Source organism: Eptatretus burgeri, chromosome 6 (genome assembly GCF_056783735.1).
Source record: "Eptatretus burgeri isolate ZD-2024b chromosome 6, Ebu_testis_v1, whole genome shotgun sequence".
In the NCBI taxonomy this organism is placed as follows: Eukaryota; Metazoa; Chordata; class Myxini; order Myxiniformes; family Myxinidae; genus Eptatretus; species Eptatretus burgeri.
The window spans coordinates 59,255,298-59,279,808 of record NC_140966.1 but is presented as its reverse complement, the minus strand read 5'-3'; the positions used below and the strand labels follow the sequence as shown (position 1 = coordinate 59,279,808).

At 46.0% G+C, this 24,511-nt stretch overlaps 1 protein-coding gene across 1 annotated transcript in view; it reads right to left on the bottom strand.

Moving 5' to 3' along the window:
• LOC147024882 (protein YIPF1-like) overlaps nucleotides 1–24,511 on the bottom strand; it is a 44,727-nt gene extending 20,216 nt beyond the window's left edge. Inside the window, exons 1-2 of the mRNA XM_085885252.1 lie at nucleotides 24,316–24,511; nucleotides 9,747–9,805 (exon numbers count right to left, since the gene is read on the bottom strand). Coding sequence (XP_085741378.1) covers nucleotides 9,747–9,805; nucleotides 24,316–24,496 — 240 coding nt within the window. The 5' untranslated portion in view covers nucleotides 24,497–24,511. The remainder of the gene's footprint in view (nucleotides 1–9,746; nucleotides 9,806–24,315) is intronic.

Genomic DNA, 24,511 nt, shown 5'->3' with positions numbered 1-24,511 from the left:
TTCTAGGAACCGTATGCATTCAAACATACAGCTTACCCAAAGTTAGTTATGCCGTTAAGTATATGTGTAGACAGATTCCCTCCTCGTGTTTAGTGGGAAATTAAAGGGGTGCGTTGCGATGTTTTTTTAGTTAGGGTAATAAATCTTTACATCCCATCCCCCATCATGATCCACTGTCCACCTGCTGTATATGAAGGCCCGTTGGCCGGGGCAAAATTTTTGTGTTGTGGCTTATTCTTGATGAGTCCAGACACAGATGAGTACTCCAATGTAGTACTGTACTTATTTGGTCTTCCATTTGCTTTGAATTGAATTTATTATCTTGCCAAAACGAAGTTTTTGCAAGATATGTTAGTCAGCTTGTATGTTTTTGTTTTTTTTTAATTTGTCTGTAATCATATATAAAAAATTCTGCAGAGCACAGTTATCATTGGAAATTTTTGTAACTTCGCATATCAGAGGCCTATAGAGGTCCCTTTCAGCGCATAAAATTTTGAAGGTCAAGGTCAAAGGTCAAGGTCACTTTGTCGCAAATCAGGGGAGTCGACGAAACCCTTATTTTTTGAGTAATTTTGATCGGATCGTCTTCAAACTTCATGGGAATATAGTTCATGGTCTGGCGCTCAGCAGATTAATTTTTGGTGGTGATTGGCCTTGACCTTCATGGTTAGAGCTTAAGGTCAAACATATTTGACCCCAAGGTCAAATTTTCAAGTTTTAGGAACCATATCGTGTAGTACCTCAAATTGAACACCTCGATGAGTGCTTTCCAGATATGTCAATCTTGAGACATTAAGACGTCATTTGGCGACGTTATGAGGCAAAAGCATATTTTTCACGGTTACTCTGCAGAACGATTCTCATCGGAATCTCTCGTGGGCAGATATTCCTCAAGGAGTCGCTCCTGGTGGATAGCAGCTCTGTTTACCTCAGTGTGACCTTAAAGAAGTCACACGTGGTCACCTTTTGGAAAGATACGGGTCACCCTGCGGGTGACATTGATTTATTTTAATCTCATTCTAAATTCAAATGAATAATGAATAATAATTTTTTTTAAACGTCATGGGTCAGGTTCAGGTGTCCGATCAAAGAGGGGTTGCATCAAAGCGGGACATCTTGGTACCCTGTCATCACTGCCAGCAGTTGTAGAGTGACAGTTCCAATTATGTCTCATATTCATTAGGAAACACACCAGCACACAAACACCACACAAAAGAAGTCCTGGTGAGGGTCTACAATCTCTCATTCCTCTTTTTCTTGTTTTAAGGTTATTTTTCTTTGATCCAATAAGGTGCGAGACCAGTGACTGATGATGTCACTTTTTTTTTATCAAACTATACTTCCCATGGATAGTTGATCAATTAGTTTAAATTTCGCATTGATTGGTTAGCGGTTTCAACAATTGCGGAGAAATTTGGTTTCATATTGACTGGATCAAGCGTTGCACCTGTTGAATTATGACGTCATCATTAACATATCTGATTCCCCATGAGGAGTACATGACAATGAGCCATGTTTCAATTTTTTCCATGTAGCAGTTTTGGAGATATAGAGGTGCAAAGTTTTTCGGTTTTTCCAAAATGGTGCCTGTACCGTGTGAGTTATGACGTCATAATTATGACTATAAAAATTCTGCAGGAGGAGGGAGGTGCACCTATTTGGAAAATTTTGTGTCAATCAGACGAACGGTTGCTGAGAAAATGAATTTTTTAGATGTAGACACGCACATACGTATGTACGGCACACGGACGTGACCGATCGTTTAACTCCGCTTTTCGCTTCACGAGCGCAGGTTAATAGCTCAGCAACAAAATTATCACCATGCAATCAATCCATTGATGGGGGTTAAGATTAGCTCCTGGGTCAGGACTGATAACACCTGCGGTCCTGATGTGGACTCAGGTCTGCCTTTCGAGGAACCCTCGCTTTGGAACTTTTTCTCAAGTAGCACTTTTACTGTGGAGTTGACACAGGTTTGATATTACTGTACTTCCTACTATTTTCTCTTAAAATTGTGATGGGTTTATGTGAAGTCGGTGAGAGCATAAGGGAGCAGAGAGCGTTAAACGTTCCACTGTTGCAACGTGAGAATGTCCGTTTGCTTTTATAAGCGGGAGGAGGGTGAGAGTAAAAATTGGACAGCTTTGGAAGGGGGAGATTGAAGCTTTGGGGTTTGGGGTAGGGGGAAGGGCAAAGATGGGACTTTGTTGGAAGGGAGAGGCAGAGGCTTTTTGTTGAGTTATCATAATTGCATGTGGAAATTTATTCACAATAAAAGTGTGTGTGTGTGTGTGTGTGTGTGTGTGTGTGTGTGTGTGTGTGTGTGTGTGTATGTGTGTTTATGTGTGTGTGTGTGTGTGTGTGTGTGTGTGTGTGTGTGTGTGTGTGTGTGTGTGTGTGTGTGTAAAAGACTGTAGTGAGATGAAGCAATCACCTTAGGGATCATGTGCTCGTCATTCTAAATCTAAAGGTTTCCTGTTGTCGAAGAATAAAAATGGAACCGTTGGAACCGCTACATTAAGCTCCAAGTCCTGCTCCTTCCTCTGTATTTTGGAAGGAGATGGGCATTTAAAGCAGGCATTTTAATGATTAAAATATTGCTTTTAATTTACGACAACAGCAACCCATTAGAAGAAAGCGAGACGAACGGACACTTCTCCTTTTAGTAAATGATTTTGCTAACCTTTTCAATAATACAAGTTTGTCTGTGGTTTTCAACGACACGTTTTTCTGTGGTTTTGAGAATGTAGGTTTTGCTGTCGTATTGAGGTGTGTCGGTGTTGATGTAGCTTTGAGGTGTGTATTGGTTGTTGTAGCCATGCATAGGTTTTGCTGTAGCATTCACGTGTGTAGGTTTCACGTGTGTAGGTTTCGCTGTCGCGTTCATGGGTGAAGGTTTCGCTGTAACGTTGAGGGGTGTAGGTTTCGGTGTCGCGTTCATGGGTGTAGGTTTCACTGTTGCGTTCATGGGTGAAGGTTTCGCTGTAACGTTGAGGCGTGTAGGTTTCGGTGTCGCGTTCATGGGTGTAGGTTTCGCTGTAACGTTGAGGGGTGTAGGTTTCGCTGTCGCGTTCATGGGTGAAGGTTTTGCTGTAACGTTGAGGGGTGTAGGTTTCGCTGTAACGTTCACGTGTGTCGGTTTCGCTGTTGCATTCAGGGGCGTATGTTTCACTGTCGCGTTTAGGGGTGTAGGTTTTGCTGGAGCATTCAGGGGTGTAGGTTTCGCTGTCACGTTCATGGGTGTAGGTTTCACTGTTGCGTTCAGGGGTGTAGGTTTCGCTATCGCATTCATGGGTGCAGGTTTCGCTGTCGCATTCAGGGGTGTAGGGTTTTGTTGTAGCGTTCAGGGGCGTAGGTTTCGCTGTAGCGTTTAGGGGTGTAGGTTTCACTGTCGCATTCATGGGTGTAGGTTTCACTGTCGCATTCATGGGTGTAGGTTTCGCTGTTGCGTTCAGGGGCGTAAGTTTCGCTGTCACGTTCATGGGTGTAGGTTTCACTGTCACGTTCAGGGGTGTAGGTTTCGCTGTCACGTTCATGGGTGTAGGTTTCACTGTTGCGTTCAGGGGCGTAGGTTTCGCTATCGCATTCATGGGTGTAGGTTTCGCTGTCGCGTTCATGGGTGTAGGTTTCGCTGTAGCGTTTATGGGCGTAGGGTTTCGCTGTAGCGTTTAGGGGTGTAGGTTTTACTGTCGCGTTCAGTGGTGTAGGTTTCACTGTCGCATTCATGGGTGTAGGTTTCGCTGTTGCCTTCTGGGGCGTAGGGTTTCACTGTAGCGTTTATAGGCGTAGGTTTCGTTGTCGCGTTCATGGGTGTAGGTTTCACTGTCGCATTCATGGGTGTAGGTTTTGCTGTCGCGTTCAAGGGCGTAGGGTTTCGCTGTAGCGTTTAGGGGTGTAGGTTTCGCTGTCGCGTTCAGGGGCGTAGGTTTCGCTGTAGCGTTCAGGGGCGTATGGTTTCGCTGTCGCGTTCAGGGGCGTATGGTTTCGCTGTCGCGTTCAGGGGCGTATGGTTTCGCTGTCGCGTTCAGGGGCGTATGGTTTCGCTGTCGCGTTCAGGGGCGTATGGTTTCGCTGTAGCGTTCAGGGGCGTATGGTTTTGCTGTCGCGTTCAAGGGCGTAGGGTTTCGCTGTAGAGTTTAGGGGTGTAGGTTTCGCTGTCACATTCAGGGGCGTAGGTTTCGCTGTAGCGTTCAGGGGCAGAGGTTTCGCTGTAGCGTTCAGGGGCGTATGGTTTCGCTCTGGCGTTCAGGGGCGTATGGTTTCGCTGTCGCGTTCAGGGGCACAGGTTTCGCTGTAGTGTTCATGGGTGTAGGTTTTGCTGTAGCATTCAGGGGTGTAGGTTTCGCTGTCACGTTCATGGGTGTAGGTTTCACTGTAGCGTTCAGGGGTGGAGGTTTCGCTGTTGCGTTCAGAGGCGTAGGTTTCGTTGTCGTGTTCAGGGGTGTAGGTTTCGTTGTAGTGTTCAGGGGTGTAGGTTTCGTTGTAGCGTTCAGGGGTGTAGGTTTTGCTGTAGCGTTCAGGGGTATAGGTTTTGCTGTAGCGTTCAGGGGTATAGGTTTTGCTGTAGCGTTCAGAGGTGTAGGTTTCGTTGTAGTGTTCAGAGGCGTAGGTTGCGGTGTAGCGTTCAGGGGTGTAGGTTTCGTTGTTGTGTTCAGGGGTGTAGGTTTCGCTGTAGTGTTCAGAGGTGTAGGTTTCGCTGTAGTGTTCAGGGGTGTAGGTTTCGTTGTAGTGTTCAGAGGTGTTGGTTTCGCTGTAGTGTTCAGGGGCGTAGCTTTCGCTGTCGCGTTCATGGGTGCAAGTTTCAATGTCGCGTTCAGGGGTGTAGGTTTCGCTATCGCATTCATGGGTGTAGGTTTCGCTGTCGCGTTCATGAGTGTAGGTTTCGCTGTCGCGTTCATGGGCGTAGGGTTTCGCTGTAGCGTTTAGGGGTGTAGGTTTTACTGTCGCGTTCAGTGGTGTAGGTTTCACTGTCGCATTCATGGGTGTAGGTTTCACAATAGCCTTCTGGGGCGTAGGGTTTCGCTGTAGCGTTTATAGGCGTAGGTTTCGCTGTCGCGTTCCTGGGTGTAGGTTTTGCTGTCGTGTTCAAGGGCGTAGGGTTTCGCTGTAGCGTTTAGGGGCGTATGGTTTCGCTGTAGCGTTTAGGGGCGTAGGTTTCGCTGTCGCGTTCATGGGTGTAGGTTTTGCTGTCGCGTTCAAGGGCTTAGGGTTTTGCTGTAGCGTTTAGGGGCGTAGGTTTCGCTGTCGCGTTCAGGGGCGTAGGTTTCGCTGTCGCGTTCAGGGGCGTAGGTTTCGCTGTCGCGTTCAGGGGCGTAGGTTTTGCTGTAGCATTCATGGGTGTAAGTTTCACTGTCAAGTTCATGGGTGTAGGTTTCGCTGTGGTGTTCAGGGGTGTAGGTTTCGCTGTCACGTTCATGGGTGTAGGTTTTGCTGCAGCATTCATGGGTGTAGGTTTCACTGTCAAGTTCATGGGTGTAGGTTTCGCTGTGGTGTTCAGGGGTGTAGGTTTCACTGTCACGTTCATGGGTATAGGTTTCGCTGTGGTGTTCAGGGGTGTAGGTTTCGCTGTCACGTTCATGGGTGTAGGTTTTGCTGCAGCATTCAGGGGTGTAGGTTTCGCTGTCACGTTCATGGGTGTAGGTTTCACTGTAGCGTTCAAGGGTGGAGGTTTCGCTGTTGTGTTCAGGGGTGTAGGTTTCGCTGTCACGTTCATGGGTGTTGGTTTCACTGTAGCTTTCAAGGGTGGAGGTTTCGCTGTAGCGTTCAGGGGTGTAGGTTTCGTTGTAGTGTTCAGAGGCGTAGGTTTCGGTGTAGCGTTCAGGGCTGTCGGTTTCGCTGTTGCGTTCAGCCGTTCATGGGCGTAGATTTTGCTGTGATGTTCAGGAGTGTAGGTTTTGCTGTGATGTTCAGGGGTGTAGGTTTTGCTGTTATCTTCAGGGGTGTAGGTTTTGCTGTGATGTTCAGGGGTGTAGGTTTTGCTGTGATGTTCAGGAGTGTAGGTTTTGCTGTGATGTTCAGGGGTGTAGGTTTTGCTGTGATGTTCAGGGGTGTAGGTTTTGCTGTGATGTTCAGGAGTGTAGGTTTTGCTGTGATCTTCAGGGGTGTAGGTTTTGCGGTGATCTTCAGGGGTGTAGGTTTTGCGGTGATGTTCAGGGGTGTAGGTTTCACTGTAACGTTCACGTGTGTCGGTTTCGCTGTTGCATTCAGGGGCGTACGTTTCACTGTCGCGTTTAGGGGTGTAGGTTTTGCTGGAGCATTCAGAGGTGGAGGTTTCGCTGTAACGTTCACGTGTGTAGGTTTCGCTGTTGCATTCAGGGGCGTAAGTTTCACTGTCACGTTCATGGGTGTAGGTTTCATTGTCGCGTTCAGGGGCGCAGGTTTCGCTATCGCGTTCATGGGTGTAGGTTTCACTGTCACGTTCAGGGGCGTAGGTTTCATTGTCACGTTCAGGGGTGTAGGTTTCACTGTCACGTTCAGGGGTGTAGGTTTCATTGTCGCGTTCAGGGGCGTAGGTTTCGCTATCGCGTTCATGGGTGTAGGTTTCACTGTCACGTTCAGGGGCGTAGGTTTCATTGTCGCGTTCAGGGGCGTAGGTTTCGCTATCGCATTCATGGGTGTAGGTTTCACTGTCACGTTCAGGGGCGTAGGTTTCATTGTCGCGTTCATGGGTGTAGGTTTCATTGTCGCGTTCAGGGGCGTAGGTTTCGCTATCGCGTTCATGGGTGTAGGTTTCACTGTCACGTTCAGGGGCGTAGGTTTCACTATCGCGTTCATGGGTGTAGGTTTCGCTGTTACGTTCAGGGGCGTAGGTTTCGCTGTCACGTTCATGGGTGTAGGTTTCACTGTCGCGTTCAGGGGCGTAGGTTTCGCTGTCACGTTCATGGGTGTAGGTTTCACTGTTGCGTTCAGGGGTGTAGGTTTCGCTATCGCATTCATGGGTGCAGGTTTCGCTGTCGCATTCAGGGGTGTAGGGTTTTGTTGTAGCGTTCAGGGGCGTAGGGTTTTGTTGTAGCGTTCAGGGGCGTAGGTTTCGCTGTAGCGTTTAGGGGTGTAGGTTTCACTGTCGCATTCATGGGTGTAGGTTTCACTGTCGCATTCATGGGTGTAGGTTTCACTGTCGCATTCATGGGAGTAGGTTTCGCTGTTGCGTTCAGGGGCGTAAGTTTCGCTGTCACGTTCATGGGTGTCGGTTTCACTGTCACGTTCAGGGGTGTAGGTTTCGCTGTCACGTTCATGGGTGTAGGTTTCACTGTCGCGTTCAGGGGCGTAGGTTTCGCTGTCGCGTTCATGGGTGTAGGTTTCGCTGTAGCGTTTATGGGCGTAGGGTTTCGCTGTAGCGTTTAGGGGTGTAGGTTTTACTGTCGCGTTCAGTGGTGTAGGTTTCACTGTCGCATTCATGGATGTAGGTTTCGCTGTTGCCTTCTGGGGCGTAGGGTTTCGCTGTAGCGTTTATAGGCGTAGGTTTCGCTGTCGCGTTCATGGGTGTAGGTTTCACTGTCACATTCATGGGTGTAGGTTTTGCTGTCGCGTTCAAGGGCGTAGGGTTTCGCTGTAGCGTTTAGGGGTGTAGGTTTCGCTGTCGCGTTCAGGGGCGTAGGTTTCGCTGTAGCGTTCAGGGGCGTATGGTTTCGCTGTCGCGTTCAGGGGCGTATGGTTTCGCTGTCGCGTTCAGGGGCGTAGGTTTCGCTGTAGCGTTCAGGGGCGTAGGTTTCGCTGTAGCGTTCAGGGGCGTAGGTTTCGCTGTCGCGTTCAGGGGCGTATGGTTTCGCTGTAGCGTTCAGGGGCGTAGGTTTCGCTGTAGCGTTCAGGGGCGTATGGTTTTGCTGTCGCGTTCAAGGGCGTAGGGTTTCGCTGTAGCGTTTAGGGGTGTAGGTTTCGCTGTCACATTCAGGGGCGTAGGTTTCGCTGTCACATTCAGGGGCGTAGGTTTCGCTGTAGCGTTCAGGGGCGTATGGTTTCGCTCTGGCGTTCAGGGGCGTATGGTTTCGCTGTCGCGTTCAGGGGCATAGGTTTCGCTGTAGTGTTCATGGGTGTAGGTTTTGCTGTAGCATTCAGGGGTGTAGGTTTCGCTGTCACGTTCATGGGTGTAGGTTTCACTGTTGCGTTCAGGGGTGGAGGTTTCGCTGTTGCGTTCAGAGGCGTAGGTTTCGTTGTCGTGTTCAGGGGTGTAGGTTTCGTTGTAGTGTTCAGGGGTGTAGGTTTCGTTGTAGCGTTCAGGGGTGTAGGTTTTGCTGTAGCGTTCAGGGTTATAGGTTTTGCTGTAGCGTTCAGAGGTGTAGGTTTCGTTGTAGTGTTCAGAGGTGTAGGTTGCGGTGTAGCGTTCAGGGGTGTAGGTTTCGTTGTTGTGTTCAGGGGTGTAGGTTTCGCTGTAGTGTTCAGAGTTATAGGTTTCGCTGTAGTGTTCAGGGGTGTAGGTTTCGTTGTTGTGTTCAGGGGTGTTGGTTTCGCTGTAGTGTTCAGAGGTGTTGGTTTCGCTGTAGTGTTCAGGGGCGTAGCTTTCGCTGTCGCGTTCATGGGTGCAAGTTTCAATGTCGCGTTCAGGGGTGTAGGTTTCGCTATCGCATTCATGGGTGTAGGTTTCGCTGTCGCGTTCATGAATGTAGGTTTCACTGTCGCGTTCATGGGCGTAGGGTTTCGCTGTAGCGTTTAGGGGTGTAGGTTTTACTGTCGCGTTCAGTGGTGTAGGTTTCACTGTCGCATTCATGGGTGTAGGTTTCACAATAGCCTTCTGGGGCGTATGGTTTCGCTGTAGCGTTTATAGGCGTAGGTTTCGCTGTCGCGTTCATGGGTGTAGGTTTTGCTGTCGCGTTCAAGGGCGTAGGGTTTCGCTGTAGCGTTTAGGGGCGTATGGTTTCGCTGTCGCGTTCAGGGGCGTAGGTTTCGCTGTCGCGTTCAGGGGCGTAGGTTTCGCTGTCGCGTTCAGGGGCGTAGGTTTTGCTGTAGCATTCATGGGTGTAGGTTTCACTGTCAAGTTCATGGGTGTAGGTTTTGCTGTGGTGTTCAGGGGTGTAGGTTTCGCTGTCACGTTCATGGGTGTAGGTTTTGCTGCAGCATTCAGGGGTGTAGGTTTCGCTGTCACGTTCATGGGTGTAGGTTTCGCTGTCACGTTCATGGGTGTAGGTTTCACTGTAGCGTTCAAGGGTGGAGGTTTCGCTGTTGCGTTCAGGGGTGTAGGTTTCGCTGTCACGTTCATGGGTGTAGGTTTCACTGTAGCGTTCAAGGGTGGAGGTTTCGCTGTAGCGTTCAGGGGTGTAGGTTTTGCTGTATCATTCAGAGGTGTAGGTTTCGTTGTAGTGTTCAGAGGCGTAGGTTTCGGTGTAGCGTTCAGGGCTGTCGGTTTCGCTGTTGCGTTCAGCCGTTCATGGGCGTAGATTTTGCTGTGATGTTCAGGAGTGTAGGTTTTGCTGTGATGTTCAGGGGTGTAGGTTTTGCTGTGATGTTCAGGGGTGTAGGTTTTGCTGTGATGTTCAGGGCTCTAATCAGGAAAATATCAGGAGTGTTCCTGAATGAAAAGAATTACTTTGCTGGTATTAAAGATAATGGAAAGAAAGGAACACTTTGTCTGCATGTTTTAGGCAGCCTTGATATTGCTTACTGTTTTGAGAGCTGCTCACATCTCCAGAGTACAAGTTTCACTGTCATGTCCTGCAATGTCTGCTTTTAACCCCTTCTGTGTCCTTTGTGCCGATGGGTTTGTCAGGATAAAAGTGAAGTTCTCAGATATCTAGTTCCCCAGAATAACTCACCTTCAAAACCAAATTCATCTGCTGATGCCATGCTTCAAAATGTACACGTCCTGGGAAATCTGCAAAAATCGCAATAGTCATTGGAAATGAAAATATAAAATTTAGTTATTGGAATGCAATTGTTTGGCTTTTCATTCCAAAATGCAAATTCGGGTGGTATGGGAAAGACAGAATAGTGAATGGAAAAAATATTTCATCCATCAGTCAGTCTTCCAGAAAGAGAGAGAGAGAGAGAGAGAGAGAGAGAGAGAGAGAGAGAGAGAGAGAGAGAGAGAGAGAGAGAGAGAGAGAGAGAGAGAGAGAGAGAGAGAGAGAGAGAGAGAAAGAAAAGGAAATGGTGGGGGAGGGAGAGAGAAAAAATGAAGGGGGGGGGTAGAGAGAGATAAGGAAAATAAAATCTAAATTATTTCACAAATTAGGATCTTGCCAAACGAAAACAATGAGCATTTACAAGGATTTACAAATAATTGAGGTGCAGGAGGCCATGATGAGTGGGCAGGGTACATGGTGAGTACAACCATGATGAGTACAACTCAACCATGATGAGTACAACTGATGGGCAGGGTACAGCCCGAAGTACCCCGTGGGGGTCCTCACCCCCTCTCGTTAAAACTCAAGTTGGGGAACCCGATCGAAGCAAGGGAGGAAATTTTTCCATTTATGATGACCAATCGTCTGATGCCCCACGTGGAGATTGGTTTCTGAGGTTTGGTACATGAAATGTAGGGACAATGACAGGGAGATCTGGAGAAGTGGTTGAAACATTGGTCAGAAGAAGAGTGGACATATGTTGTGTGCAGGAGACACGGTGGAAGGGAAGTGGTGTGAGAATGGTGAAGGGAAGGCAGGGGCAGAAGTACAAGTTTATGTGGCAAGGGTGCCCGGAAGGCGTGCATGGTGTTGGTGTAATGTTTTCTGAGGAGTTTGTAGACAGTGTAGTGAGTGTGACGAGAGTGAGTGAAAGGTTGATGATGGTGAGAATTGTGATCGGAAATCTCTTGGTGAACGTCATCTCGGGATTTGCCCCGCAGGTCGGTCGAAGCGATGAAGAGAAGAACATGTTCTGGTGTGCGATGGAGAGGTTGATGGAAAATGTGAAAGATGAGGAAGTTGTCGTGGTAGGAGAAGACTTTAATGGACATGTGGGAAGGAGTCCAGACGGTTTTGAGGGAGTCCATGGGGGTTATGGCTATGGTGTGAGAAATGGAGAAGGTGAAAGGATCTTGGAGTTTGCTGATGGAGCTGATTTGTTGATCTGCAATACTCAATTCCAGAAAGCGGATAATAAGCTTATTACATACACGTCAGGTGGGTTGACGACAACCATTGACTACCTGATGGTGCGTCAGCGAGATAGGGGAAACCTTCGGGACACAAAGGTGATCCCAGGGGAGGAGACCGTTTCGCAGCACCACCTGGTTGTCTGCGATATAAGGGTGAAAGGTGCGCAGAGAATTCGGCGGGTGAAGTACCAACCGAGGATGAAGGTGTGGAGGTTGAAAGAGGCGACAGTGAAGGAAGCATTAAGAGAGAGGCTGAGTATGGTTGAAGATGATGTGGTTGAGCTTGAAAGTGGTTGGATGTCAATGAAAGATAGTCTATTGGGAGCCGTTGGTGAGGTATGTGGATGGACAAAAGAACCACCAAGGCACTCGGAAACATGGTGGTGGGATGATGAAGTTGGAAAGTCGATTGAAGAGAAGAGGAAGAAGTTCAAGGAATGGCAAAAGGCAAAGGGTACGGTGGAAGAAGAGGCTGCACATGAAAGTATTAAGGAAGCCAAGAAGGCTGCAAAGAAAGAGGTAGCAAAGGAGCAGGAGGCCCATAGGAAAATGTTCGGAGAACACTTGGATTCGGAGGAGGGTAAGAGAGCGGTATTCAGGATTGCAAAGCAGACAGCGAGAGAGAGATTTGATGTGACGGGGGTGAGTTGCTTGAAGGATGAAGTGGGACAAATCGTTGTGGATTCAGATGGAATTAAAGGAAGATGGAAGAGATATATGGAAAGGGTGTTGAATGTAGAAAATGAATGGGATAGAAACATCAAGAGTAACCCGGTTTTAGGACCAGCAGAGAAGATAACTGAGAAGGAAGTTGAGGAAGCTATAAGAGCAATGAAGAGTAGAAAAGCAGGAGGGCCGACGGGAGTTGTGGGAGATATGTTGAAGGCAGCGGGAAGTTGGGGTGTCAAGAGAATGACAGAGATCTGTAATCTGGTGGTGAAAGAAGGCCGCATTCCAGTGGATTGGGAACTGAGTACCCTCGTCCCTCTGTACAAGGGGAAAGGTGACCCTCTGGACTGTGGCTCTATAGAGCAATAAAGTTATTGGAGCATGGAATGAAGGTATTGGAAAGGGTGTTGGAGAAGAGGATAAGGAAGAAGGTAAAGATTGATGAAATGCAGTTTGGATTTATGCCAGGAAGAGGAACGACAGATGAAATTTTTATTGTAAGGCAGTTGCAGGAGAAGTACATGGAGAAGAGGAAGTTGTTTTTGGGGTTTGTTTATCTGGAGAAAGCATTTGATAGGGTCCCACGCGAAGTAATGGCATGGGCATTGAGGAAGTTAGGAGTGGAGGAATGGTTGATCAGAGTAGTGATGGCCATGTACGAGAGAGCACGCACAGCTGTAAGGACGAAGGATGGGAACAGTGGTGAGTTTGAGGTGAGGGTAGGAGTGCACCAGGGGTCGGTACTAAGTCCACTTCTATTTGTAGTTGTGATGGAGGTGCTGGCTCGGAGGGTAAAGGAGGGTTTACCGTGGGAGCTGCTGTATGCAGATGATCTGGTGTTGATTGCAGAGAGTATGGATGGACTGAAGGAGAAGATGAACAAGTGGAAGGAATGTATGGAGGCAAAAGGTTTGAAGGTGAATATCGGAAAGACGAAGGTGATGGCAAGTGGTAAAGCATGTGGTGAGGTGGAAAGGACTGGGAAGTGGCCATGTGCTGTGTGCAGGAAGGGTGTCGGAGTGAACTCCATTCAGTGTACAATGTGTGCTGAATGGGTTCATCGAAAATGTAGTGGGGTGGAGAGGGTCATTAACCAGTGTGGCAGCTACATTCAAGTGTAAGGTGTGCATCGAGGGAGCAGCAGATGAAGGAATTGTTGAGTTGGATCTTGGAGATGGTGTGAAGCTGGAAGGGGTGAAAACATTTTGCTATCTCGGAGACATGCTGAATGGAGAAGGTGGATCAGACTCTTCGACGGTTGCTAGAGTGAGATGTGCATGGAAGAAGTTTCGGGAACTGAGTGGCGTGCTGACAAAGAGGGGAGTGTCGTTGAAGCTGAAGGCAAAGGTGTATGCTACATGTGTGAGGAGTACGATGATTTATGGGAGTGAGACATGGGTACTGAACATGGAGCAGCAACAAAGGCTGGAAAGGGTGGAAATGCGAATGGTTCGGTGGATGTGTGGAGTATCGGTGAGAGAGAGGAAGACAAATGATGACTTGCGGAAGGTGATGGGAATAGAGTCTGTGATGGAGGTTGTGAAGAGAAACAGGTTGAGATGGTTGGGTCATGTGTTGAGGAAGGATGAAAGTGACTGGGTGAGAGGAGTGTTGGAAATGAGTGTAGTCGGAAGTAGAGGACGGGGAAGACCGAGAAAAACTTGGCTAAATGTGGTGGAAGAGGAAATGTGGGCAAGGGGATTAAGAAGGGGAGATGCAGAAAACATGGTAAAGTGGAGAAGATTGTCATGGGGCCCGCAAGGCTAACCCCTGCTTTAGCGGGGAAAATGGCCTTTAAATGCGTGTGTGTGTGTGTGTGTGTGTGTGTGTGTGTGTGTGTGTGTGTGTGTGTGTGTGTGTGTGTGTGTGTGTGTGTGTGTGTGTGTGTGTGTGTGTGTGTGTGTGTGTGTGTGTGTGTGTGTGCGCGCGCGCGCGCGCGCGCGCAGGAGGCCATTGGGCCCATCATGCCTGTACCACACCAACACCAGATTTCATCAATCCGTTGATACCCTTCCCTTCATGTGCAGCCTTTTGGCTGCTACACTGGTACTCATTTCACCGACCTCGGAACAATGACAGGCCGAGTCAACCGCCTGGTGTTAATTCAGCGGTTACGGGGCTTGAACTCAGGACCCTCTGATCCCAAGCCACCACCCTAACCACGAAGCCAACACCAGGTTAATTCCCATCAATTCCATTTCCATCAACGAGAAGCAACATCTTTATGGCAAGCCAGTAATGGTTACCTCTCTACATGTCACCAGTGGTCACCTCTTAAGCTATGCAGATGGGGGCTGGTGTCGTTAAAACGGTTTTTTCATTGCGACACTACACTTGGGGCAGAAGAGGTTGTTCCTGGTCCATAATCTGCCCAAATGTAAGAATGAAACATAGGGCCTTGGCGTTTTAGCCAGCTTATGCCAACATATGAAAAATTTGCCGAATACGCTGGAACACGTCGAATACGTTATGGGTAAGTTTTGTATAAGATAAGAGCACGCTGAAGCACGCTGGCATACGTGGTCGTACGCCGAGCACGTTGACAAATTTTAAGCATGCTCAAAATTTTTCGACGTATGCCAGCGTATGACTCACACGTTCCGCTACCCTGGCCATAAGTTGTAGGCACGTTATGCGATCGTTGACACACGTCGACCCACATTACTTGTAAGTTACTCATAAGTCGAAACACGTCGAGGTAATGTTTAGCATACCCGAAACGAATTTCTAACCCATGAGTAACGTGTTGTAGGCACGTTACGCGATCGTTGACACACGTCGATACACGATACTTGTAAGTTACTCATAAGTCGAAACGCGTCGAGGTAATGTTTAGCGTACCCGAAACATATTTCTAACCTATGTGTAACGTACCTCCAACGCATATTGACGTATGTAGACATATTTGATTGACGTCTTCCGGACGTCCACAGAACTTACTGAACATGTTTCTAACTTACAGCTACCGTATAATGGTGTATTGGCAGCGTTTAGGGGAATTGGTATATAAAAATGGGCTTCACAGGAGGAACCCGTCAGTGTTTCAGACTCCATGGTGAGTACATGTCCATGTCAGTAGTATCAGTAGTAGTAGTAGGCGAGCGTGTCAGTCGTAGTAGTAGTAGTAGTAGTGGTGGTAGTAGTAGTAGTGGTAGTAGTAGTAGGTCCATGTCAGTAGTAGTAGGTGAGTGTGATGGGGAGGGTGTGGGTGATGATGGATCCTCCTTGCGTCCGCGTCCACGGCCATGGCCAGGATACTTCTTTGCAGCATTCTTCGAAGTTTTCTTCGGCTTTTTTATTTTATTTTTTATTTAATGTTTTTCTACGCTGAACTATTGATGTTTTTTTAAGTGTTTGGCGTATTCATAACGAGTTGGACAAAAGCATAACGTATTAGTAACGTACACAGAACGTTTCAATAACTTTTCGATAACTTATACCAACGAATGCTTCGCATGTTGTCGGCGTTCACAACTTATGCCCAACGATAGTCTAACATATGCATAGCGTGCGGCAGCATATCGTCGACGATCACGTGGCGTAGGCTATTCATAGGCTGCCGCTCAACAATTTAAATCATAACTGCACTAGAATTTGAAGTGTCAACATCACCGTCATGCCGAAGAAAAAAAAAAAACATGGAGTCTGGAACACTGATGTGTTCCTCCTGCGAAGCCCATTTTTATTTTCCAATTCCCCTAAGGCCTAAACGCTGCCAATACGCCATTATACCGTAGCTGTAAGTTAGAAACATGTTCAGTAAGTTCTGTGGTTGTCCGGAAGACGTCAAATACGTCTACATACATCAATATGCGTTGGAGATACGTTACACATAGGTACAAAGCACGTGACTCATAGGTTAGAAATAAGTTTCGGGTACGCTAAACATTACCTCAACGTGTTTCAACTTATGAGTAACTTACAAGTAACGTGTGTCGACGTGTGTCAACGATTGCGTAACGTGCCTACAACTTATGGCCAGCATATGCAGAACGTGTCATACGCTGGCATATGTCGAAAAGTTTTGAGCATGTTAAAATTTGTTGACTAGCTCGGCGTACTACGACGTATGCCAGCGTGCTTCAGCGTGCTCTTAACGTATATAAAACTTACCCATAACATATTCGACGTGTGCCAGCGTTTTAGACAAATTTTTCATACGTCGGCATACGCTGGCTAAATCGTCAAGGTGTGACAGGGCCTTTACCATTGTGTTCTTCCAATTCCGTTCTGTTCTTGCTCTCCCATGACCCTCGACTTTGTACAATGGACATGTAAGAAAAGCTCAGTTATCTATCTATCTATATATTACTAAAACTCTCATCTTGTATATATACTGAAACGCAAAAGAAACTTACCACCTTTTAAACCTTCAATACCAACAATAACACTGCGTGTAGTAAACGTGTGAACTTCTTTGTGGACAATAGTGTCCTCACTGTCAGACAAAACGGTCACGGATCGTCACTTGAACCTTCAATGGTCACTTCATAGCACAGCTGTTGAACAGCCGTTTTGACTGTCAGTGATTAGCCAAGGGGTATGGGATGATTTTAATGAGCTGTACGTGATGTCTTGATATTGGCTTTAAAAAGGCCAGTGCAAAATGGGCATTTCAATCAACATGCCACGATTGTCAAGGGATCAACGGCAGTGTGCCTTGGGCATACTGCAAGGCGGATTGAGCTACCGTGAGGTGGCACGTCGCCTTGGCTGTTCACACCAGACGATATTGGCCCTGGTGGACAGAGACACCCTCCACAACTTTGCAGATGACAGACCTCGATCAGGGAGGCCAAGAGTCACCACTGCAAGGCAGGACAGGCAGATGGTCTGAAGTCAGATGGCTTCAGACATTGAGGACTGAGTGGGACAGAATCCAGCAGCAATCCATCCAAAGACTGGGAAGCAGTATGCGCCGACGATGCACTGCCTGTATCCAAAACAATGGTGGCCACACACGTTATTGAAAGGGGACTGACATTGCACCCTGTGCTGTTCTGTACTGTAGAACAAACTTATGAGATGGTGTATCTTGGTCAAAAACTTGACATGTCATCAATAAAATGCCAATGTTTCAATTAGCAATTTTTGGTTTGTTTTATTTTGAACTGTTACAGTTTTATTACATTTCAAACAAGTGGTAAGTTTCTTTTGCGTTTCAGTATATGTATGTATGTATGTATGTATGTATGTTCCTGAAACACAGCCAAAACGGTACACAATAGCACAAAAATTTTAGGACCACCTTACTCACCATTCACCTGTGGTGTGCAATATCAAGTTTTGTTAAAATCTGGCATAGAAAAGATTATTAAAAAATCAATTCCCAATTCAGTCAAGTACTCTTCGGGAGAATTTGATCAATACAAACAACCTCAGCGGTATAGTTCGCTGGAGCTATCTTTTTCTTTTCTTGAAATGATTTTTTTTTTTCATCAACCGCTGTCACAACGGGAACCCAACGGGTTCACGGGTCATCTCGTAATTCATAAATCTGAAGTTCTCTGAAAATGCATGCACAAGGTCACGTGCCTGCATTATAAACAGACGGTACTTTTTAAAATTCCCTGACATGCAAGAGAGCAGTCAAATCACCAAGATGAATTGATGCTCTTGTGGTTCACACATCGTGGATGGCAAGTATCCTGAGAGGATCATTGGGACTTTTATTCCATTCGTTATGCTGAAAACGTGATTATAAATACTGCACTTCACTGAAAAGGTAGATGTGGACCAAATTTGTGGGACTCGGGTCGGTCGGTCGGGATTTCAGCGGAATAGTGTACCACCTTCATTTCCTTCACTACCCTGTGCCATCAATCATGACTGTCTGGCAAGATGCAGAGTAAACATCTACTTCTTCTGTCCTTGGAAAAAAAAAAAAACTAACCAATTGAAAACATTTGGGGTCGCTGTCATCAGAGGTAGCAAGGCTGAGCAAAATTCTCAGATTTGTGGAATGTTTTGAATATAATTCTGAAGGTGCACCTCCATGCAATGACTTGGGGTGCTTTCAATGGTATTCAGATTTTTTGTTTTTGACATGCACAACTGCATAAGACCTACTACATCTATGACTAAACGCCTCTTTCAATGGCCCTAATTATTCCCAACTTATTGTGGGTCAGCCGGGGAAAGGTTTTAGATCCTCGTGGAGGATATCCAAGTCTTACTCACGTTGTTGTTGTTCATCTTCTTCTTGTGGACTTTTTTGTCTCACAGCCTACAGTTTTCATCGAAACTTCCTGAAACTTGGCATATATATGTAAAAATACCCTGCCCAGACAGTAACCATCTCCGATTTTGAAAATTCCTCCTAAAAAAAGAAGTTATGACGTCAAAATATCTCCGCTAATGGAAATCGCCTAAAAAAATTATCTCCGAAACTAGGCAAGCTTTTTGAATTCTGTTTGCGGGAATCGAACAGGGCATTAGCAGAGATGAATTACTGCACATATGATAAATCACTATGACGTCATATCAATTTTGATGACGTCATTCCTATTTTTTTGACATTTTTTGTTTCACAACCCAGAGTTTTCATCGGATCTTCGTGAAACTTGCCATGTATATGCAGAAAGCCCATGTGCAGGCAGTAACCATCTCCGATTTTGGAAATTCTTCCTAGAAAAAAAGTTGACGTCATAATATCGCCGCTAATGGAAATCGCCTTTACCATTATCTCCGAAACTAGGCAAGCTGTTTGAATTTTGTTTGCGGGAATCAAGCCGGGCATTAGCACAGATAATTTATCGCAAACCTGATAAATCACAATGACGTCATATTCGTCTTTATGACGTCATCATTAAGAGGACGAGAATCTTAGCTCATTCGAGCTTGTTGGTTTAACAGGTGGTTGCACCAAGGAACTGAGGAAGAACAGTTGAGAGGGTGCAAGAACGTTCCGTCCCAGGGAACGGATGGATAATGGGAACGCGCTGCAAACTGGTCCCGATATCGATGCTGGAAAGGTGACCCCGAACAATACAAGGTACTTGGATACAGGAGTGGGGGGGGGGGGGACATCTGGCACACCATGCCTGTGCTTTAACCACACCACAGTAATACGATCTATCGGTTTACTCAACATCTATGACGTAACATCTAATCTACTTAATTGAACCAATTTCACGAGAAAAGGGGGGGGCTCGGTATAATGGGGGCAGGTCCAGGAACTCCACCTGGGTGTTTACCTTCATGTTTTGGACAGGAGGAGGTTGTGTTTTCACCTGTGTCCACCTATCTGCGAGCAGGATAACTCAACGAGAACAAAAGTTGCGGACGGATTCGGACGAAATTTTGTGGACAGGTTGGGTGCGTGACGAGGACAAATCGATTCGATTTTGGTGAAGATCCGGATCCGGATCCGATAATTATTTAATTTTTCAAACTGATTCTTCACCATTAAAGAGACAGGACCAAAAAAATTAAAAAAAAAAAAACCATGTACAGCAAGATATCTCAAAAAGTTATGGACGAGTTATAACAAAACTAGCTGGATTCGTTGGTTAGGTGACGAGAACAAGCCCGATTCGATTTCGGTTCAGGTCCCAATCCAGATCCGGTTAATCATCCATCCATCCATCCATCCACACCTCGCTCCACCTCCCAGTCCCGCCAACGTCGATGAACCCCTCTACCCTCAAATAACAAAATAGACGAGCTCAAGCACAAGATACTGAAAGCAGTAATTGATGCCTGTGTGTGTCACCCCGCACTCACCATCTGACGTGGCCTGGATGACTGCGTTTAAAAGGTATCCGCCTGCACTTCCGTTAACTTAACATTAGCGAGATTAACAGGGAGCTTAGTTATTATTTGTTTTCATTCACTCACGGGTATTGACTTGTCAAAAATACCATTATCAGAACGTCCAATAAAATTCTAGTTCGAAAAAAAGTCTCATAATGGAAACGGACCGAGTGAAACACACTACCAATACACCGCTTATAATGTTGCCTATATATTTCTCGTGCGAGCATTGAACATGAAATGCAAAACATATTTTATATGGAAACCATCAAGTTCAGGTGTACATAAGTATTTTTATTTTTTTATTCAAGAAAATAAAATGTCATTTTTCTGACAAAAAAAATAAAATGTCAGAATCGTCTGTGATTGCAGTGAAAACCAGAGGAAAAAAAATACAAAGGAAAGAAGGGGGCCAAGATAAAAATAAATAATAATAATAATAATTATATAATCAATTGATGCGAACGCCATAAAGTAAACCTGGTAATCCAAGATTGATTGCTTTCAGTAAAATAATATGGCAACCGTCTGGTTTTATTATACACCGCCCGAAAAGTTATACGAGGATACCACAAGGAACGTTGGCGCACGAGGTCACGAGGCCCATCATGCCTGCACTGCACAAACAACAGATATTATCACCCATCCACACACAAACTACTGACGCCGATAATTACAAGTCCTGGAAATTGATATCCCCGTTTGTCTCTTGGCTATAATCTCAAATGCATCTTCGTATAAATGTAAGGCATACCGACATTATAATATAACTAGTACGGGCTCGGACATGCAAAAAAAAAAAAAACCAAGAAAACGAATTATGACGTCAGTGGTGATGTCATAGCACCGTGTCCTGTCATTGGTTGGTAAATAAATGGCCGCTGCAACTTGTCCTGTCATTGGTTGGTAAATAAGTGGCCATAACTTGGGAACCACTTGTCCGATTAATATCAAACCTTGAAAAGACACATACTCAGGGCCCAGCAATATACCTGGCAAGTTTCAATTAGATCGGACCAGTGGTTGTTGAGAAACAGCAGTCACAGATGGACAGACAGACAGACAGACACACAGAGATTGCTGGAATTATAGATGGACTAGTACGTGCGGCCCGTACGTGCGGGCCCATACATGCGTGCAAAAAAAAACAAAAAAAAACTTTCAAACCGCGTGCCAGAAACAAACACACAGGCCGTTCATTTGCTCTCACGTGCCCGTACATGCGTGACGTACGTGCGTGGCCATACGTAATTGTGACGTCATATCAAACAAAGAAGTTGTGACATCATGCAAAAAAAAGGAATTGTGACGTCAATCGTGACGTCATAGCACCGTGTCCTGTCATTGGTTGAAAAATAAATGGCCGTAACTTGGGAACCACTTGTCCGATTAATATCAAACCTTGAAAAGGCACATCCACAGGGCCCCAGCAATATACCTGACAAGTTTCAATTAGATCGGACCGGTGGCTGTCGAGAAACAGTGGTCGCAGACACTCACACACAGACACACACAGAGATTGCTGGAATTATAGATAGATTACAATTAAAATCTATATCAATTTTTTCTGCTGCCTTCCTTTCAAGGGAGACCATTCGTGATTCTAAGCATTAACTACTCTCTGACCGAAAAAAACTCCTCCTTAACTCCTGTCTTTACTTTCAAGCTATGGCCCCTGGTCCTATCATCCCATTCTGCTAAAAAAAAAAAAAAAAAAAAACACAAACCACAAAATTCTGCACTGATTTTGTCTCAACTCTTCATTATCCTCATTCCCAAACACCTCTACATCGTGCACATCCCCTCATAATTTCGCCTCCTTTGTAAATATTTTTCCAAAATAACTTTTTGATTCATAACCGAAGAGATCAAACTAAACACTGTTATAGTTGAAGGAGGTTACATATCAGGAATACCTGTAAAAAAGACATGTCCAAATCAAAATTCACTGTTTGTAAAAGTATTTAACCCTTTCTGGGGGGTCAGTAAATGGTGGAAGCACGTTTTGCAGCAATGACTACTACGACTCTTTGTGGGTAGGTCTCTACCAGCTTTGCACAGTGAGGTGGTGAAATCTTTGCCCATTCTTCACGTGAAAATTCTGCCGAGTTTGACGAGGATCGTTGATGAACTGGAATCTTCAAGTTTCATCTTAATTGTTCAATTGGGTTCAAGTCAGGACTTTGACTGGGCCACTCAAAAAAACATTTACTTTCTTCTTATTCAGCCACTCCAGTGTGGCTTTAGCTTTGTGCTTCAGATCATTGTTCTGATGAAATGTGAATCTCATATCTAGTTTCATATTCATGGCTGACTCAAACAGGATTTCATCAAGGATTCTCCTGAACTTTGCACCGTCCATCGTCCCTTCTATCCCGACAAGCTTGCCAGTCGCTGTTGATGAAAGATAGCCCATAACATGATGCTGCCACCACCATGGCTTGACGGGAGGGATAGTGTTTACTTGGTGATGTGCAGTGTTAGGCTTGTGCCAGATGCAACACTTTGAATTTAGATCAAAAAGTTCAATTTTTGTCTCGTCTTACCACAAAACCTTTTCCCACATGCCTGCAGTATCAAAATGAAGCTTTTTCGCAAACTTCGTACGAGCTATTAAATGCGTCTTTGTCAGTAATGGGTTCCTTCGTGCCACCTCTCCATCGAGGCCAGCTTTGTGAAGCGAATGGAATGTTGTTGATTGATGAACACTGACCTCCATCTCAGATGTAGAGCTTCACAGATCTTTCAAAGTCATTGTTACATTTACAGTGACATCCTGAACCAGTTTTCTTGCTTGTCTAGCTGCTGAGGTTGGATGGGCAACCTGATCTGGGTGGTATGATACGTCATCCACTTTTTAATGATGAATTACTCCATACTCAGAGATAATGAGTAACTGAAATATTCTTATAACCCTCTCCTGAACGGTGCTTCTCCACCACTTTATGTCTGACTTCTTTGGAAAGCTCCTTGGTTTTTATGTTTACCTTGTTGGTTGACCAAGTGACCTGCACCTTAAACCTCCTGAGATAAGTGGGGGAGCTTAATTTCTAAGTTAAATCAATGATTACATGCAGGTGAAACCCATTACATTTATTTTGTAACCTTTCAAACAAATAATTCGCTCCTGCAGTGATTTAGGGTTAATTCGGGAAAGGGTTTGAATACTTATGCAACTCAAAAAAATATATAGATACAATGTCGAGACTCGTGGAAGAGCTAACACACAGAACATACAACAAGGGGAGCAGGAGACAAGAGGAATGGGAGAGGGAAGCACAAAGCAGTGGGGAATAGACACATCGTATCTGTGGAAGGGAGAGTGTTGGGGCGATGTACATGGGGTAAACAAAATGGACAGTACAGGGACTTTCAGGTCCTTACACGACAGGGACTTTCAGGAAGGAAAGCAGGGAATATGAAAGTGATGGGGTTGGGGTGGATTAGCGGTGGTAGAAAAGATCATGGTTTTGGATGGGGGAAGATAAGAGATGGTGGTGAACAGCTATTTTGAAGACCTGGACGAAAGAGTGGGATTGAAGAGTGTGTGGGAATTTATTTCAAAGGCAGGAAAAGAAGAATGAAACAGTGAAGGTGAGCAGTGATTCTTGGTTTTGGTAGTTTAACCAGAAGGGAGTTGCTGGTGGACCTTGAACGCCATGCAGAAATATGGTGGGGGGGGGGACAGATAGCAGAGAGAGCAGGGGGGTGAGGCCAGAGAGGAGATGGTAGAAGACAGAAAGACCATTGACCTGCCTGCGGTGAGGGAGTGAGAGACCCAAAGACTCATCGCGGGAGATACCAATGATCCTAAAGGCCTTGGTTTCCACAGCGTCAAGCTGAGAAAGGTGAGAGGCAGGAGCACCAGCCCAAAGGGGAGAGCAGTACTCCATCAGGCTGTGGATGAAAGCTGTGTGCATGGTCAGGAGCTCAGGTGTGCCAAGGAAGGACTTTGCATGATGGAGGATGCCCAATCGGCAACTGGCTTTGGAGGCCAGCTTGGAGATGTGGCTTTCCCAGGAAAGATCATGGCAGATAGTGAGACCCAGAAGTTTTAATGAAAGGACTTCTTCAAGAGGATTGTTGAGAAATTAGATGGGGGGGGGGGGGTGGGGGTGTTCCAGATGGTCTTTTCAGATAGACATAGTGAGAGTGTGAGATTTGTCTGGGTTGAAAGACATGTTGCAAGTGTTTGACCAGCTTGTGATTTATCCAGATCTGCAGAGAGTGAAGAGGCTGCAGCCTGGTGATCAGAGGGATGAGAGATGGTACGGCAGAGGGTGGAGTCTTCAGCAAAGAGATAAAGAGACTTTTCCAGGGAATCTGAGAGATCATTGATGAAAATCAGAAAAAGAACAGGGCCCAGAACGCTGCCATGAGGAACTTCAGCCTAGACAGGAAGAGGGGATGACAGAACTCCATTAAGGGCCACACGTTGACTGTGACAGGAGAGGAAGGAAGTCTGCGAGCCAAGATTGGAGAGAATCATCTGAATTTCTCTGTTAATCGAACTTATTCACAGTTTATTTGCATTTTTTAGTTTTATCACAGTGTAGCTTGTGAAGACTCGATATATTAAGTTTGATGTGAAAGCGTCATGAAATAAGCTGAGGTGGTATCAAAATTTGAAAACTTTGGAAGGGGGTGAATGCTTTTTCAGGCCACTGTTTTTAGGGAAATATAGATGAGTGGTATCAGTTGGTTCAAAGTTCTGAGTTGTGGAAAGCACTAAGAGCGAGGGAAGGAATGGAATAATGTAGATAGTAATGGACAAATTTAGGTTTGAGACAAAGGCCTCAGGGATCACAAAATAATATCTCCTCTTGAAGAAGTCCTTTCTTTCAAGGTTTTGGGCCTCATACCTGCCATGATCATTCCAGTGAAAGCCACATCTCCAAGCTGGCCTCCAAAGCCAGTCGCCGACTGGGCACTCTCCGTCGTGCAAAGTCCTTCCTTGGCACACCTGAGCTCCTGACCACATACAAAGCTTTCGTCCGCAGCCTGAGGAGCACTGCTCTCCCCTCTGGGGTTGTGCTCCTGCATCACACCTCACACAAA